This window comes from Centrocercus urophasianus, unplaced genomic scaffold (assembly GCF_019232065.1).
Source record: "Centrocercus urophasianus isolate 14NV4802_14NV808 unplaced genomic scaffold, USGS_Curo_1.0 seq_35, whole genome shotgun sequence".
Classification (NCBI taxonomy): domain Eukaryota; kingdom Metazoa; phylum Chordata; class Aves; order Galliformes; family Phasianidae; genus Centrocercus; species Centrocercus urophasianus.
Genome location: NW_024884922.1, coordinates 7,876,690 through 7,894,276, shown reverse-complemented (window position 1 = coordinate 7,894,276; position 17,587 = coordinate 7,876,690). Strand labels below are relative to the sequence as shown.

The 17,587-nt window shown below is 40.5% G+C and overlaps 1 protein-coding gene across 8 annotated transcripts in view; it reads left to right on the top strand.

The window, feature by feature from the left end:
- NEDD4L (NEDD4 like E3 ubiquitin protein ligase) overlaps positions 1–17,587 on the top strand; it is a 134,127-nt gene that overhangs the window by 105,474 nt on the left and 11,066 nt on the right. For 4 of the 8 annotated variants that reach the window (XM_042831105.1, XM_042831109.1, XM_042831101.1 and 1 more), the window contains 9 exons: positions 4,043–4,174; positions 4,644–4,763; positions 5,792–5,989; positions 7,259–7,336; positions 9,527–9,581; positions 9,671–9,727; positions 14,172–14,230; positions 15,899–15,964; positions 17,293–17,522. In XM_042831105.1, the coding sequence (XP_042687039.1) occupies positions 4,043–4,174; positions 4,644–4,763; positions 5,792–5,989; positions 7,259–7,336; positions 9,527–9,581; positions 9,671–9,727; positions 14,172–14,230; positions 15,899–15,964; positions 17,293–17,522 (995 nt within the window). The remainder of the gene's footprint in view (positions 1–4,042; positions 4,175–4,643; positions 4,764–5,791; positions 5,990–7,258; positions 7,337–9,526; positions 9,582–9,670; positions 9,728–14,171; positions 14,231–15,898; positions 15,965–17,292; positions 17,523–17,587) is intronic. The other 4 variants (XM_042831108.1, XM_042831107.1, XM_042831104.1 and 1 more) reach the window with 1 other exon arrangement.

Genomic DNA, 17,587 nt, shown 5'->3' with positions numbered 1-17,587 from the left:
GTCTTCCCTTACTCTCTGTTAGACTGGTTCATTTAGATTCATAAGATTGATCTTAATTTGGGAACTGTGCAATGATACATCATTATGGATTGTAGTGGTCTTAATTGCAGCCAATTTTCATTTTCCAGCAGTTATTCCTCACTGCAAGGCTGAAATTTTGCTTTGCTCGTCTGATGAAGTTCTTGAAATGCTTTTCTGAAAGAATTTTTCTGCATAATTAAAGAAAAGCAGATTTCACTTATATTGATCTTTGCCAAAAAAGTCTCATTCCGTTAGTCTGAGACAAATTGTTGCATAGAATGCATTATCCACTGACAGTAATAATTGGCTTTCATGAGTATTTGCACTCTTAGATGATTTACTTCAGGGATGTAAATCAAAGTTGGTACATTTCCTGTTTGTATGCAGTGGTGTCAGGCCTCAGTTTGTGTTCTGATGCAGCATTCTGTGACGGTGTTTGTGTTTACTGTTTTTTCAGAATCAGAGGAGCATGCTGGTATTCAGTTCCTGCAAATTCTGATTTTTTTGTGTCCTTGAAAATCCTCCTTCAGTTTTTTTTTGATTAATAGATGATCTTGTGTTGATCATACTTCTTAAAACTGTAATACCTTCTGCTAATTCTGCTAAAGCTGAGTTCGTACTTCCCTATCTTATAATCAATATCTCTTTTTTTTTTGTAGTTCCAATGTAAGTTTATTGCAGCTTAATTAATGGGAACCTTCCCCTCGCTGTCTTCATTCAATATGCATCTATACCAAATCCACAGTCTGCTCAGGACTTAAATATTCTTTCTTGCATTTAAATCCAGATGCACATTCTTCCAAGGTTGCCACTTTTTTGTCCTTTAGGGACATCAAATATGTAGACAAATATGTAGAATGTGTCGATGCTGAAGTGTCTAGGGCAGTTCAGTTTTGCTTTCAGACTTCCTCTAATACCCATCACAAAGAAGCCTTTTTGTAAATCACCCATCTTTCTATTCTGTGTGGTAAAATATCTTCATGTTGGTATCTAAAGTATGGCAGGAAGACTGAAGGGCAAGCTTTCTGTTTCGCAGATGGCACACATGGTTGCATTAACCCAGCCACTAGGAAGGAGAAGGGCTGCTGGCAGTTGGAGTTGTTTTGATAGTCTGATAAAGGGAAGATCAGATGATAAAGCTGAGCATCTCTCTGGTGTTTCTGTATACTCCCAGCACCAAGTCAGTTGAAGCTGATTGTTTGCATCATGCCATCTTGCCACGAATAGAAGCTGTATTATTACAACCCAGAATATCAGCTACCTTAATTGTCTAATTTTTAATTAAAATTTAGCCTGTGGACTGTACTCAAACACTTATTGTGTCCTTATGACCACCAGTTAACAGCTTAGCAGTGGTCAGAACAGTCTCGGTGAAGGTGCTCTCCTTATCACAACCATCAGCTGCCTGAACTGACCATTTGGCTACTCTGGACATTAATAAACTGGAGTTTGTTTCAGAGCATATTACTCAGCTTCCTTATCAGTTTTCCTTTTTCTGTCTCCTAATGTGCCTCATCAACTTTCTAACCCATTCATTTTCCTTTCTAATTTCTTTTCTTGATCGTCAGATGGTTCTCCAGATCATTGTGTCAATTACACTGCTCTGCTAAAAAGCAAACATACTGATTTAAGCAAGAGCCCTGGGAAGGAGGTCTTAAGAATATGAAGCAAGAACAAGGATTGCTGTAAATCACTTTGCTGGGGCAAAGAGTGTAAAGCATAGAAAAATAATTTACTGAGAACCTTTGAGACTTGAGAAGTTACCAAATCCTGCTGTGCAGTGTCATTCACATGTTTTATCCCTAAGTAGTAGTTTTCCACTGTATTAATATTTTTAAATAGAATTATCATACCACACAAACCACTGTTTATAAGGACACTGAAAGAGTAATTTATTTTTTTGCTTTGTGGTTAGGCATGGTGAATAAAGCTGAGAGCCTAGGGAAACAGGCAGTTATCCAAGCTGCCTTGGTTGTGCTGTAATGCCTATGGTCTTGCAAGTCAAAATGTGGAGGTAATTGGTCATCTCCAAGGCTGATTCTTCCCTTGATTTTATTTAAAGATCACACAAAAGATGTGAATAGTCTTCTTTAAACATCTTCTGTCTCTTAATAACATTCACTGTCATATTCCAGCATCCTCTTTTTCTGCAAGAGATCTCAGTATTTTTAAGATTTCTTCCACTACAGTTATTTCTTCTAACCTGCTCTGTTTTCCTCCACAGCTGTTTTGCCTTCCAAAAGTGCTCACAAAATTTGATTCACATTCACACAGCGAGAATTTAAGAGCTTAGAGATGTCTGTGTGTTAATGCTCTGTGGGACTGAATCTTCACAGAATCAGAGTTTTAGGGGTTGGAAGAGACATTTAGAGGTCATCGAGTCCAGCCCCTGTGCTAAAGCAGGTCCTCTACAGCAGGAGAAAAGATAAATTCAGTAATATATCTTTGCTATAGTAATTTGCCTGTATTGCTGAACTTCTCCTGCCTGCACTTAAGTTCTTTGCATATGAAGTAGCTCTGAAACAGAAGCTGCCTTTCAGGTGTGGGCAAAACACTCAAAATCCCACAGCAGTCATCATTACTCACTGTAAATTATGGTCTATCATCACTGTGCTGGGCAAAGACAAATGGCTGAGTCTGGAGTGGTTAAACTCAGGCTTCAAAAGAGGGATCAGTGAAACTGATGAAGAAGGAAAGCATGCAGAAATTGTTAGAACAGTGAAGCTCCAACACCTCTTTATTCCAGCACGTGATGAGATCTTTTGGATTTCACCATTCTTCTGCCATGAAGGCAGCTATGTTGAAGAAGCAGAGTGATCTCTAGCATTATAGAACCCTGATACATAAAATGTGACTATGTATTTTAATGTGATTGATCTATTGATTGAACCAAGTGCATAAATGCATTTTGATCTAAATAGCAAGGTGCAGATGCTGAATAGCACCTTGCACCTGCCTTGTCCTTGATGAGACATTAGCAGAATCTGTTTCATTAGAGAGCATGCATTCGAGAGCAAGAGTGCTGTCCTGCTGAATGCAGAAGCAGTAGAAGCAAGTGATGTCTACAGAGAAAAAGAGTCCCAAACTAGAGAGTGACAGAGCTTAAACATGTGAATAATGATTTGGAATTGTTATCTGACTCCCTGGGCATCCTCCCTCCTGAAATGTGCCTTCAGGTGCAGACAGGTTCAGTATTAGAATTTTTTTCCTAGGCTTTTTGCCCTCCAAAGGCATTGCTACTCATGTACGCTGTATTTTTTAACTGTATGTCTCAGAAACAAATGTCTACTTTATAAATCACTGAATATTTTGCTGCCCATAGAAACCTCAGAAGACAATGTCTCTTGTAGCGTAACTATTGTGTTGAATAGTGACATGATTTGTCTAATGATAATTGGTGCCATTGTCCTCACTGTCTGTATGTTTTCTTTTCAGCAATGTCTCTGTTGTGCAACTTTTTAATTAAAAAAACGGTATCTTTTCATTCTAAAGTTTGGGCTCAATTTTAGTGTGTATCCTCTACTTTAGGACACCTAACCTTAAATGCAATTCAGTTTTTAAGCCCTCAGCAGTTTGCTGCAATTGAGTCAAGATCCCGTGGTAGAGATGACCATGGGATGAGGTCAGAACTAGATGAGATGAGGTTAGAACTAGAGAGATCTTGACTGGAAACTGTGATCACTTCCTTTTCTTATTTATCCACACCAATGAAAAGGGAAAAATCAACCTTAAGGGAAAATCATTACAATGCAAGGTTTCTTTTTGTCATTATATGTAACACACCAATTTAAAAGTTTGAGGGCATGTAAGCTTAGCTAGTTTTGGAACAAGAGACCTGAATCCATGCAAGAGTGAATAGAAAGATTATTATGATAAACTATCATTTGACTCAGAGGGGTTTGAAGAAGAGCTTGTATTAGATGATTTCTCAGACCACATCAACAAGTTCTTTTCGAAGAACAGGTGTTAAGTTTCTTAAGCTAATTAAAAAACAACAATATGGTAATTTCTTGTTGAACAGCCTTCAGTGGCCTATGTCCACACCACGCCAGGCTTACCTTCAGGCTGGGAGGAAAGAAAGGATGCAAAGGGCCGTACTTACTATGTGAATCACAACAATCGAACCACAACCTGGACACGGCCCATCATGCAGGTATGGAGATCTGTTACGTTGCCCTGTTCAGACTGCGTGCATTTAGATGGCATCACACTGAGTATAATTCCAGTGGAAGCAGCTCTTTAGAACTCCAAATTTAAAAAAAAAAATAAGCGTGGTCGCAACAGTTTGGGATAATCATAAAAAAATGCAGTTGGGATTTTTGTTTATATGCTTCTCTTCAGTAGTTACAGATTAAGTTGATGCTACAAGGGAGGGCATTTGCAGAGAGGTACCAAACACAAATAAAGACAAAAGTCTCCGTAGGTTTGAGTTTGAAAGTTCTTTTGCTTAATTAATAATTCCAGATATTTTGTGTCTTTGCTATGGAATTAAAATTAAATAATGTGCTTGACTGTAGTAGTCATAATAACGATCCTGAATGCTGGCGTCGTTTTCAATTGCTTTGACTTTGGATGAACTGCAATCTTGATGACTGGCTAACTTGGTTTTGCATCTAAAACAGCTTGCAGAAGATGGCATGGTTGGGTCAGCAGCAAACAGCAACAACCATCTGAGTGAGCCGCAGATCAGACGGCCCCGCAGCCTCAGTTCACCCACGGTCACCTTGTCTGCTCCCCTCGAGGTGAGAAGCACTGTTAGCAGCACAGACCACTTGTATCTGACTTCTCTCTTGGTTACCTTTATAAGTTTTTCACTCCCTTTCAGTTATGCACCACAGCATTGCTGTTGTTATAACATTCTTAGTGTTATTTTCGACATGATATATTGCTGTTTTCTTCTAACATTTTTCCACCTGAATCTTCACATCATACAGTAGCGTCACTTAACTTTGATCACTGAATGATGTGAATGAATAGTCTGTCTGGCACTTGCAATCAAAGATTATTTGTGTTTTTCTTGGATGATTAGATCTCACAAATCAATTAAACATGGCTGCATTGAGGAGAGAAAGTGACGAAAACCTTCATCTTCAAATGGAAAGTGCAGCACCTTTTTTGTCCTTTCCCACTTTTTCTGCTGGACAAATTGTTGAAAACCTGTAATTTCAAGCTGATGTAAAATGTCTAAACCTACACTTACTTGTTTTAAAGCCACATTTAAGTGTTCTTTCTGAAATTGTAGTTGAGACATCCATTAAGAAGTGCAAGGCTGGATGTGGCTCAGGGCAGCCTGGTCTGATAATTGGCAACCCTGCCTGTGGCAGGGGGTTGAAACAAGATGATCCTTGTGGTCCTTTTCAACCCAGGGCATTCTGTGATTCTGTGATAATGTCACTTCACACTCAGCATACTCTCCTATTTGGACTAGCATCTATTGCACCGCAGAGTGCAAAGCATTGCTTGTATCTTTTCCTTTTTAAAACGAAATGTTGACGTGTACAGATCACCTTTAGTAAAATATGTAATCAAAGCGGACATTATCATCGCATAGGGGTATGATAAAAGTCTCTGCCCTTCAAAGTGAAAATCTTAATGAGTGACGAGGAATAGCTAATTACTGATAACTTTCCTGCATTCTAGGAAATCAGTGGTAGTGCTTAATAGTAGCGTAAATTGCAGCTGGAATGAAAACCTTGCCGCGATACCACATTGTGTCCAGTTTCCTTTATGAAGTGGCATTTGGCAAATCCTTGTACCTTCCACACCACAGGCCATGAAGGACTCCCCGGTGCGCAGAGCTGTGAAGGACACCCTTTCCAACCCGCAGTCTCCACAGCCCTCTCCCTACAACTCTCCCAAACCACAGCACAAAGTTGCGCAGAGCTTCCTCCCTCCTGGCTGGGAGATGCGGATAGCACCCAACGGCAGGCCCTTCTTCATCGATCACAATACTAAAACTACTACCTGGGTAAGGGGAATTCTACATCATGAACCTCAAATGGCTTTGTCTTTGCTGCTCTGTTTTCCAGGCTGTAGACCCTCTGTTTCGCTTTGGAATTGGTCTCGTGTTTGAGATGCAAGTTCCGATCAAGGGATTTGTCATCTGGAGTTTCATAAAGCTGAACACAGTGAGACTGACTCCTCCATGCAGTGGTGTACCATAGCCACCATCTGAAACAGCAGATCTGATGCAGTGGCTGTAGTGGTGCCACTGCTACACCCAGAGAAAGGAAACTTATTTGTACATAACCACTGGAAGTCGTTTTTGGTGGATTTATGTATCACGTATCTACCATACAGTAGCACCTTGTGCTTGAGCTTTTTATACTTGGCAAACCATTGCATACAGGTATTGCCTTTTAAATTCCTCAAATTTGGGTTTTGCTGGCATACAGTGTGATGGAGATTTGGCGTGTTGTTCAGTTTGAGGCTGCCTGTAATTCTTGAATGAGTTTCCTGTTTAAATAATGTATGTTCATCTTTGGAGCAGAGTCCATCTTATTATTTGTTTTGTGTCATGAGGATCTGTTTTCCAATAATTCTACATTTTCAGTCAGCAAGTGGGGGAAAAATTAAAGTAGGAAAAAATGCCAAAGCTGACTCAGCATTTCATGTCACCACAAGTGGAACTTAAATTTTATAGATGTTATTCAAATTCCCAGCAGCAACTGTTTTAAAGGAAATATTTCAAATGGTGGCTCTTAACCATGTTCCTAGATGCGTGTGGGTAGGTTATGTGTGGAGATCTCAATCACTGTGACTCCAAATTGATCTTCTGTGACCTATTTTACTTGCCTCTTTTTACATCTTTTGTTCATTCATGTGATATCTGGGGTTAATAAAAATGTAAGAGGCTCATTTACATCATTTTCCAACCTTTTCATGAGAGAATGGCTTATTTCTTTTGAGGCTTTCAGAGCCAAAACTGTATGGATGACTCTAAATGGCACTTAGGAATGCATGCTTTGCTAAGAACAGGCCTCTGGAAAGAACACCCTTAATAAAAAAATAACCCACCCTACCTCTTAACATCTAAAAAAATCACCACAATTTATTAATTTTAATACGTGGCAAGGCTAAACATGACATGTTTTATTTATATGTTTGGGTTTTGCATTTTATTCTCAGGAACGCAAAACTTAAACGATAATTTTGATGTAGGAAGGTGGCTGTTCCAGCTGCTGTGTGTGACTTTTTATGCAGATGCTGCATTTATGGTTGCATGTATCTGTTACAGGAAGATCCACGGCTGAAATTTCCAGTGCATTTGAGAACAAAAGCTTCTTTGAACCCCAATGATTTGGGCCCCCTTCCTGTAAGTGACAATGTCTTTGGGTGTATACCTGCTATCTTGTAAGAACTGATCTGCTGTTGCAGTCTTGTATTGTATGCATATGCATACTGTTTGCTCTCATCACTTTTATGGAGATCCTAAAGCAATGTTTTTTACACCAAAACAACTCTTATCAGGGAATGAGTCAGGCTGTGCAGCCAGCTCGTTGTATTTCTGCGGTTATTAAACATTTCTTTGTTTATCTGAAGCTTTGAGCTTTGAAGAAACTCACCTTGTTTTTATCTCTGAACATGTGATTTTGGACAATTAATGGTTAACTAGCTGATAATTAACTGCTGTAGGAAAAAAAAAAAAAAGAAGCACATTGCTCAAAGTGAACTTTGTTTCTGTTACCAGTATATACTGGTGTTCAGAAATCTAAATCAATTCTGACTTTTGAATGAAACTTCCATGTTCTGCAGAGGAAATGATTGTATTAGCCTCAAAGGCTTTGTCATATTGGTAACCAGTGCATAATAGTGATTTGCACATCGAATACAGAGCTTTGCTTTGTTTTTCAGGAGCTGTATCTTTTTGTCAGAGGATAACCTGTGAAAGCTGACACTTTTTCTAAGCTGCAGACCTTAATAGTGTTATGTTAATTGCCTTACATACACTAAACATGCTTTTGAAAAACTGCCACTGGAATTGTATTTGCAGCACTGGAAGCTGCAGTGACAGTAAGCCATTAGTTGTCACCAGCAGTCTCAGCAGGTACTGCAGACATGATGTCTGCAGACAGTTTTGCCTTTAGGATGGGTGGCTGTCCTGTTGTACCAGATGTGGCACATTAAGTTATCTAGGTTTTGAACAGATTGAATAGTGAGTCTTTGGTCGTACTGATTTGCACTGAGCTGGGTTGCAGTTAACTGAGAACTGCTCTGCCAGCAGACTAGAGGAGCACTGCTTATGGGCAACAGGTGACAAAAGCAGTGAGGGGCACAGGCATCCTCCTCTGAAACATCCAGACTTTTCCCTCTTCAGGTCTTGGTTAGCAAAAAGTTATGCCTTGTTTTTAAGTCAAGCTAGGCAACTTGTCAGGGCTCGTATCTCAAAATTCTGATCAGATTAAGAGCTATATTCACTTGAACCTATTTATTACAGTGAATTTTCTGATTTAAAATACAGCAGTAATGGAGCATTTAGGAGAGCAGCTATGGAAGTAATTGATATTTGTAGTTTTTCTCCAAGGACAAGTTTGCTTGATGGGAGGCACTGAGCAGGAGTAACTTAGCCTGTTAATTCCAAGAGGTAAAAAGGTGCTGCGAAATGAAGGCAGCCTGACATATATTATTGGTACTGTTCAGTTAGTAACAGGCTTAAACAAGCCATTTTTGACAGAGGCTGGAACCATGGAACGGTTGCATTGGAAGGGACCTCACAGCTGCCCAACCTTTGCTGTGGGCTGGCTTCCCCCCAGCTCAGGTACCCAGGGTCCATCCATGGCCTCAAGCACTCTGAAGAGTTTTCCCCTCACATCTGGTTTAATTCTGTGCTCTTTAGTTTAAAGCCATTATCTTTATCCAATTACTGCACTCACTGATTAAGTCTCTTCCCAGTGTGATGGTTGCAGAGTTGAAGCAAAGTAATTTTGAAAAGGTGGAAGTGAAATAATTTCTATTCTGTGTTGCATAGAGGGCTGAAGCTGGCATACAGCTTGTAGGTGCAGTGAATACTAGATCAGACAGCATTGCATCAACCAGCAGCGTGCCATGTATTCTCCTTTCATTACTGAAATTGAGAAAAGGGAATGGAGAGAAAGGCAAGAATTGAACACGAGGTGAGCCATCCTTGTCTCACTCTCAATATTTACAGTAAGTGACCCACAGGTGTTTCAGAAGTGAAAGGAGAAGCTCTGAGAACTGAAAAATGGTGGGCAGCCTATTCTTTGTGATTGTTTTCTCACTGTAGGAAATGGATGTGAACCCCAATGCAAGAAACTTCCACTTCAGAGCCTTAAAAAAATACTTACTGTATTGGATATAATCATTTGCATAAACAGAGAATGCTTTGAATCATGCCGGATTATTGGCCTTGGCATAGCACACCTGTTTCTACTTGACAGGCATCTGTCAGACAATTTAAGCTGGCATGGATAATGTATTGCTTCGTGCTGCGTGAGAATGGTAGTATTTCACTTATTTTCTCTGTTTTTTTGTTTCCCATTTCCAGCCTGGTTGGGAAGAAAGGATACATTTGGATGGAAGAACGTTTTATATAGATCATAGTAAGTAAGCACTCAGGTACTGCAGCAATTAGACAAAGGGAGGTAATAAATATCGAAGTGAAAGCTTTGTAATTTTACTCTTCATTTAGGAAGCCAGGTGTTGATATGTGGAGACATTGATACCAGAGACTTAGTGCCCTCCTACGGTACTGTACATTCACCAAAAGCTTGCTTATAATTGGCTCATCAAGCTTTGTCCCTCTCTGACTTGTGAAGCATTAACATTTTTTCTTTGTGGTTTCTTTTGTTCTTGTTGATATTTTGGACTCTTTGTTGTTGTTGTTGATGATCCCATGGCTTATTTGCACTTTAATAAATTAAAATGTACATTAGGAATAGAAAGTGAGATGGCCACAGCTCCACATATAGGCAGCAAGTAAATTAACACTGATAATACTCTCTCTCTTCTCATCTGAGGTCTTGTGGCAGCATTGATTCTGAGCTTATTTCATATTTATAGCATGTTATATGGCACCCAGCCTGATACCTATTCTGACTGTATCCAACTGATATCTGTTGTTAGTGAAATTCCATTGTAGGTGATGCTTCAGTGTAGATTTGTCTTACTGCAGCCCCTCAGAAAAACTGTGTTAGTTCTTGTCGATTGAAAACAAAGCAGCACAAAAAAGCTTTTTTTTTTTTTTTTTTTGAAGATTTGAACTGGGCTTTCTAATGGGGCATTTCTAGTGACAGGATAATCTTCACAGAGGTAGTAACTCAAAACAATTGGAAGAGTGTCTGTTTGCTCCACAAAACTCAACTAAAACCTCCAACAATTCTGTGTATTTGACAGAACTTCAGTAGCATTAAATCCTAGCATAGGATTTCTCCTTCAGTAGCATTAAATCCTAGCATACCTACAGTTTTGTGTTACTGAATCATTATTAAACCATCTTTGCCTCTAAATGAGTTGCATAATTTTAAATAAAAACCAGAAGTAGCACACTCACAAAGAAAGAGATTAGCCCTTTCAAACATCAGCGTTGCTGTGTTCTGTATGTCTTCCTTAATTTTTAATTGCTCCTACCAGTAGATGTCTGGAAATAAATCTGGCAAGTTATGCCATAGAAAGGTCAAAGAATAAAACTTTAGTGTTTAAGATACCTGTATATTTGCTGGCCCTCCCTCACTTTAAGTTATTCAGTCTCTAAAAATGGAGTGCTGATGTTATATGTTCCCTCAAACAGTTTGATGCTTTTATAAAAACAGGTGTATTTGCACCTGAAGCCTCTCTTTGTTCCCAATCCGAGCTTCTTTAGCATTTTTGCAGAATTTATGAGTGTTGTTTGTTTGGGTGTTAGGCCTGTTTTGGTGGGGTTTTTTTGGACAACACTATTTGCTTCTATCAGATTGCCCTTGAATCTCATTGTTGGCACCATTGTACTACCAGGGGACTTCAGAATTAGAGGTGATGCCAGGGGCATTACAGCAGACTTTGTGATGAAGTTGTGCTCACTGCTTTGCAAATGACTGCAAACAGCAGTTTATCAGTTTATTTGACTCTAACAACCATTGTAGCATTTCTTCCCACAGTATCATAGAACCACAGAATGGCCAGGCTTGGAAGGGACCTCAAGGATCACGAAGCTCCAACCCCCTGCCACACGCAGGGCCACCAACCTCCACATTTCATAGCAGCCCAGGCTGCCCAGGGCCCCATCCAACCTGGCCTTGAACACCTCCAGGGATGGACGGGGCATCCACACTCTGTAAGGAAGTGCAGTGGCGTTTGGCCGTAATGCCAGCTTTGTGGCAGAGCCTTGTGGCTCTTAATTGTTTCACGAGTAACTTGAGAACATACGCTGAAGTCAGCCGTGGCTGCAACCAGCTGGGCTTCCTCTGGAAGCATGCAAGTCTTGAGAGTACAGCACTGTGATAAACTGGCTTAGTTAAGATGCAACAAATGTACTCCATTTCATTACTAGAATACAGCTGAATCAGATAACTTTCAACATTTATGCTGCTATTAATGTCCTGGCTGCCCAGGTATGTTTTTGAATTGGTAATAGGCATGATTATTTCATACTGTTGCCCAGTTTTGTTTCATATTTTTCTCATCCCTGAGAAAGACTGTAATAAAATTCACTGCAGCTCGCACAGAAAAGGACCACTGTGGAGCAGCACAAGCTGTTATGCATGCACAAGCATGCCACAAACTAAGAAAAGTAAAGCACAAAAAAAATAATTTAGGTGCTACTTTAACTTAGTGGTCTGAAAATATGATTCTTTTCAGATTTTAGTTGTAAGCTGTTCTGATTTCTTAGGAGCCATGTAGGAAAACATGTTCTACATCTTAGAAGGTATCATGAAGAACAACACAAAGGCTTTGCAACCAAATTCAGCATAGTTACCAGTGGTTCACTGAAGGAGGAATGGATGTGTTAAATGGGTTCCCTGTTCTTCAGCATGCTGAGAAATGAATTAGAGAGAATGTGCACAATGTATTAGTAGAAAACAGCAACATAGGAGAAGCAAGACGAGCTCACTGGAACAGGATTAGGAACCAGAATGGTGGTGATGAGGTGTAGGTGCAGGGTGAATGTGTTTTATTATAATTGCAAGGTACAACTCAGAATAGGAAGAGTTAGCAGAATTTCTTTTGAAAGAGACATGAAAAACATCAGCTGAGTGTGAGTTAATTTATCCTGCGGTGCATCAGCAGGAGCATCTTAAATAAGAGCAGAGGTAATCTTCCTAAGCTGATTAGCAGTGGTAACATCTGTGACAATGAAGCGCAGGGGTCCCAAGCCTCAAGGGAATAGTGGAACCAAAGGAACAGAGGAAATCCTTCAAAGCCCAAAGGCCTGATCTGTGAGGAAAGAGAGAGAGTATTGTGTTTGTGTGAAGAACCAGGAGAGCTCTTTTAAAACGTGCTGCAAAAGGAGTTAATTTGATATCGACATCTACTGTGGACAGTACAGTAATGCAGGGAGTCTTGTGCTGCAGTTCCAGCTCCGGTGGGTCGAGTTGGGCTCTTCTCACTGTATGGGCATTGAAGTCATAGGAAAGTAAGAAGTCCCTATTGCTGTAATATTCTGAAAACCAGCTTAGGCAATGACTGATCAGTGACACCTCATGCTCTTAAACATATCTTAGAGCAGTAAGAGAGAATGGATAAAATCTCTAAAGTAATTCCCAGCTCTGCTTTTGATGTCATAGAAATTTACCACCGTCATTGTGCTTGTCACTTTCAAGTAGGTGTAAAAAACGAATTGGTATAAAAGCAGTAAATGTTGCAGAAGTGATGCGACTGACCAAGAAGCAGCCATATGAAAAGGCCAGCCCAGGAGCCAGCCTGTTGGCAGGCAGCAAGCTGTGCAGAATGTGTGGCTCCCAGAGCTGTCGTTCTGACAGCCTTCCTCCATAATGGCCATAAAGTGTGAAGGAAAATAAGACAGTAATTTAATGTGAAATTAACTGCTAGGCCAAATTTGCTGGAGTGTGCCCTGTGATGGTTTTGAATTTTCTTCAGTAACTTTTAATGAGAGGCAGCTTACAAAATCCAGTCCATTTTAAAAATAACTTGGGGTGCTCAAAACTTAGGGGTCTTTTCTGACTATAGAAACATGGAAAGTGCCTGTGCTAACTATAAAACAAGTGGACTTGGCTCTTTGCTTTTACCTGTAGTATCCTTAAAAGCAATTTTCTTCAAGCTTAGTGTTTTTATTCTCAAACCAAGAGTTACAAAACCTGAAATCCTGACTATTCCTTTAATATGCAGTTTATAAATCAAAGTGTGTACCTAAGAGATTTATTATTATTACCCTTGCAGTGCAGGAAATACGACTCAAGCCTTGCCGTTGGAGGTGGCATTTAGTTTGGTTTTTGGAGCATTGTCTTGTTGCAACATCATCATTCTGTCGTGATTCTGTTGTGTTCAGAATCTTGTGAGGAGCAGCTGTCTGGAGGCAGAGAGAGTTTCACCGTGGTCCTGTATAACCTCACTGTATGACCATGCAATGCTGCTGGTGCTCTTGAAAGCTGTAGCTGAAAAGAACTGAATTCTGTTACCTTACTGCCAAAATAGACTTTGTCTAAACTGAATGATTCCTTATGCCATACTGTGTGCTTAATGATGTTATAAATTTCTCATTAAAATCAATGTCCAGGACTTCTTTTTTTCCGAAGAGATGCTATCCCTTCACTTCCAAATTTAATTCAGACTGCTTTAAAATTCCTAAACTTTGGCCCTCTTTATGCAGAATTTTGAATAAGTAAACTTCATCTACCAGTGGACAAAGTGTTTGGGTTTCTTTCCCCTCAGCCATGAAATCTGTATTTTTAATACAAGTTGAATCCAAGATCATGTTCAAGTAGAACATGTTTACTACTACTGGTGTTGAAATAAAAGCAGTGTGATTACACTGAATTATGCTGTACTTCTGCATTTTTGAACGAGTCTTTTTGACCAAACAGTGTGATGGGATTTTGATGGAGATGGGTGAATGTATTATTTTCTAACCCTGAAATACTGAGCTGTGGAAGTGGTGGTAGGAAAAACATGTGTAGGGGAAAAAAAAACAACAAACACGTACATTCACAGTGCGGTAGCAAAGTAGTAATAATAATAATTTATTTTGTTATTTACAGATAATAAAATTACCCAGTGGGAAGACCCCAGACTGCAGAACCCAGCAATTACTGGTCCTGTAAGTACTGCTGTGGTTCTTTTGGCGTGAAGTGCTGTGACTCATGTACCTTTGGTGTAGGCAGCAGTTGTAAGTAAGCAACAGGTCATGCTTGTATTCCACATGACAGAATCGATGCCTGGTTGGGTTGGAAGGGTCTTTAAAACCCATCCAGTTCCAACCCCTGCCATGGGCTGGGTGCTCCCACCAGCTCAGGGTGCCCAGGGCCCATCCGTGGCCTCCAGGGATGGGGCACCCACACTTCTCTGGGCAGCTTGGTGAGTAGAGCAGGAGGCAGGACCAACCTTGGCTTGCTTCATCCTGAGGGAGACTCACATGAGCATTTTGTGAGCCTCCAAGGGCAGGGGAACTGCTGTCCTGTGCCCTCCTGGTGAGGTGCCCAGAACTGGTGACACTCAGTAACCCTATTTTGTTTTACATACACTGTGGTGCACTGGAGACTTTTCCAGCCTGCTGCCAGTGGTCCAAAGCAGAGTGGGGTTCATGAGGAATCACTGCATTGTTTGTCACTGGTGTGCAATGCACATAATTCCCAGCTCAGGCAGTAGGTTCAAAGCTGGTGGTTCTTGTAGTCTTTCCTACTGATGGCTACCGAGGTATGGCATTTTTCATGCATTACAGCATGTTTTCTTCCTAGAAGCCAACACCATATGATTTTGACTGTCTAGGAAACATTCTTGATTGGTTTGTCACAGTAAATCTCAGAATACGTCTGTTCCAGCAAAAGGAGAAGAGGGCTCTTTCTTTAGCAGGATAGAAACTGCTTTATGTGACTGTTCTTAATGTCTGTATTGCTGTGCTGTTTCTGTGCAAAGCTCCATCCGCTCTGAAACTGCAGGGCTGAATACTCTGAGTGGGGTTTCATGCTGAGATGCGCGGAAGGTCATTGGTTCTCATTTTATTCTGTTCTCATCCTGCAGTCAGAAACTTTCTGTGCTAGGCGCTGCGCTGTGTTCGAATCGTGTATTTTGGTACAGAGCTGTGCATGAGGGGCATCTGCTCTCATTCTTTGATCAGAAGATCTTGGGAGTTTTGTACTAGCCGAGCAGAAGTAGTTTTATCACTTCCTCTATGAGAATGGGGTTAACTCACTGAGGGCAGGGCCGTGGACATGCAGTGCTGTGTGGGTCCATGCTGCATCCTGCACCTTATGATTCATTTCACAGCTCTACCTGGAGCCTCACAACTTGTTCTAAGGAGCATTCTCAAAATTCTTTGTATTTTGTCTTTGTGCAACACCTTTTAATCCTTAGCACTTCCAACTGTGTAAATCCATAGCTTTTGATAGCAGCACTCATTCTTAGAAGTCATAAAAATACCACATGACGTATTATTGTTTCCTAATGAAACACACAGATGACAATACTCATTCCAGTCATTTTTCTCTGTGTTAAAAATAGTTTTTGCGCTTTTCTGTTCCTAAAATAAGAAAGAAAAGAGGCTAAGTAGATAAACAGAAAATGCGGGTAAAAATTTTGGTACATCTTAACTCAGCTTACACACTGAGAAGGTTTGGTGTTCTGTACTTCATGCATGTGTATTTTTTAATGACTCAGTGAGTTACATATCTAGATAGCGTGTCTTCAAATTTGTATCTTATTTGTTTAAGTATAAAGTAGCATAACAAACAATACATAGAATAATGTGTATTTACAATTGTCTCTATAGGCGGTTCCGTATTCTAGGGAGTTCAAACAGAAGTATGACTATTTCAGGAAGAAGTTGAAGAAACCCGTGAGTATAAGCGTGCTGCTTTGTGCTGAGGTCTGTTACGTCTGGGGAGAACAAGTGAGTTGTCCTCAGGGTAGATACAGATGAGTGTTTCTTGCTGTAGCACATTTGCCAGTGATTCTTGGTTGCCATACTCCTCAAAGGAGTAGAAATGAAGACAGTGAAGAAAAGTTTGAATTTGGTGGATTTCTGAACAAAAGCATTTACGTATCTCTAAGACGCTCATTTTCTGGTATGAACAGAAACCCGAAGTGATGACAGAGGAAGGAAATGTCATCTACTCACTACTGATTGACATTTCTCCTTCATCTTTAATGGTGGATTTGAAGGACAGAGCTGGAGAACGCTGGTAGAGTGGAGCCCACAGCGTTACTGAGTCAGGCACAAGCTTCTGGTGTTCCTGTTCTGCAAAAATACCTTCTTTAATTCCAGTGAGCAGTAGGTATTGGCCCACACCTGGGGTCAGCTGGTGATTCACTGCAGACAGCCTTTGTAGCACGAGCCCTGACGCAATGGGGCTCGCCAGTGCCTTTCTCTCTTTGCTGGTTGTTCCTTCCGTGTGCATTCTGACCAATGACCAGATGGACACAGTAAGCACCTGCAGGAAAAGGCAAACCTCTTGACACAGTGCTGTCGGGTCAGTCTTACCAGGAGAACTGTACCTGCCTGTAGCTGTCACGAGTTCACCCAGTCTTGTGCCAATGTTTTCATATGCTTTATCCAGTTCTGTCCTGCCTTTTTGAATTTCTGGGCTAAATCTTGATGACTACTAGTGCTCTCGTTTTTTAGACAGAAATTCTCAAGCATTTTGGCAGTCCTGTTCTATTTTGTTCAGTTCTGCTTTATGCGCAGTGGAACAGCTCTGGCCTTTACAGGTATCCAAGTGAAAAGGCAACATGAAGCATCGTGTTTGTTATCATGGAATCACAGAATAGTTTGGGTTGGAAAGGACCCTTTACGATCACCTCATTTCAACCCCGCTAGGCAGGGACACCTCCCACCAAACCAGATTGCTCAAATCCAGCCTGGCTTTGCAGCTGTCATGCCCTTTAAATTCATCACAATACAACTAATATTGTTCTCTCTTTTTTGTTGTTGCATTTCATGTTGTTCTCAGTGTTTTACCAAGTATCATAGAAATCTCTGATCCCTGGGACTGGAACATACCCAGTTCACTGTAATCTGTCAACCTGTATTGGAAAATAAGCATAAGGAGAAACTTGGCACACTCAGATGTCAAATCCATCCTTTAGTTTTTAACCTCTAGTCCGTAATTCCCTGAAGATCTTGTATTCAGACTGATAAGTAAAATGTACTCTCCTTTCACACAGGCTGATATACCAAACAGATTTGAGATGAAGCTACACAGAAATAATATTTTTGAGGAGTCCTACAGAAGAATTATGTCTGTGAAAAGACCTGATGTACTGAAGGCCAGGCTCTGGATTGAATTTGAGTCAGAAAAAGGACTTGACTATGGAGGTGTGGCCAGAGAGTGGTTTTTTCTCTTGTCCAAGGAGATGTTCAACCCATATTATGGTCTTTTTGAATATTCAGCAACGTAAGTGTTCATTAAAATCTTTCCATTTGCAAGCAGTATGCATTAGATTTTGCATGAGCAGGGAG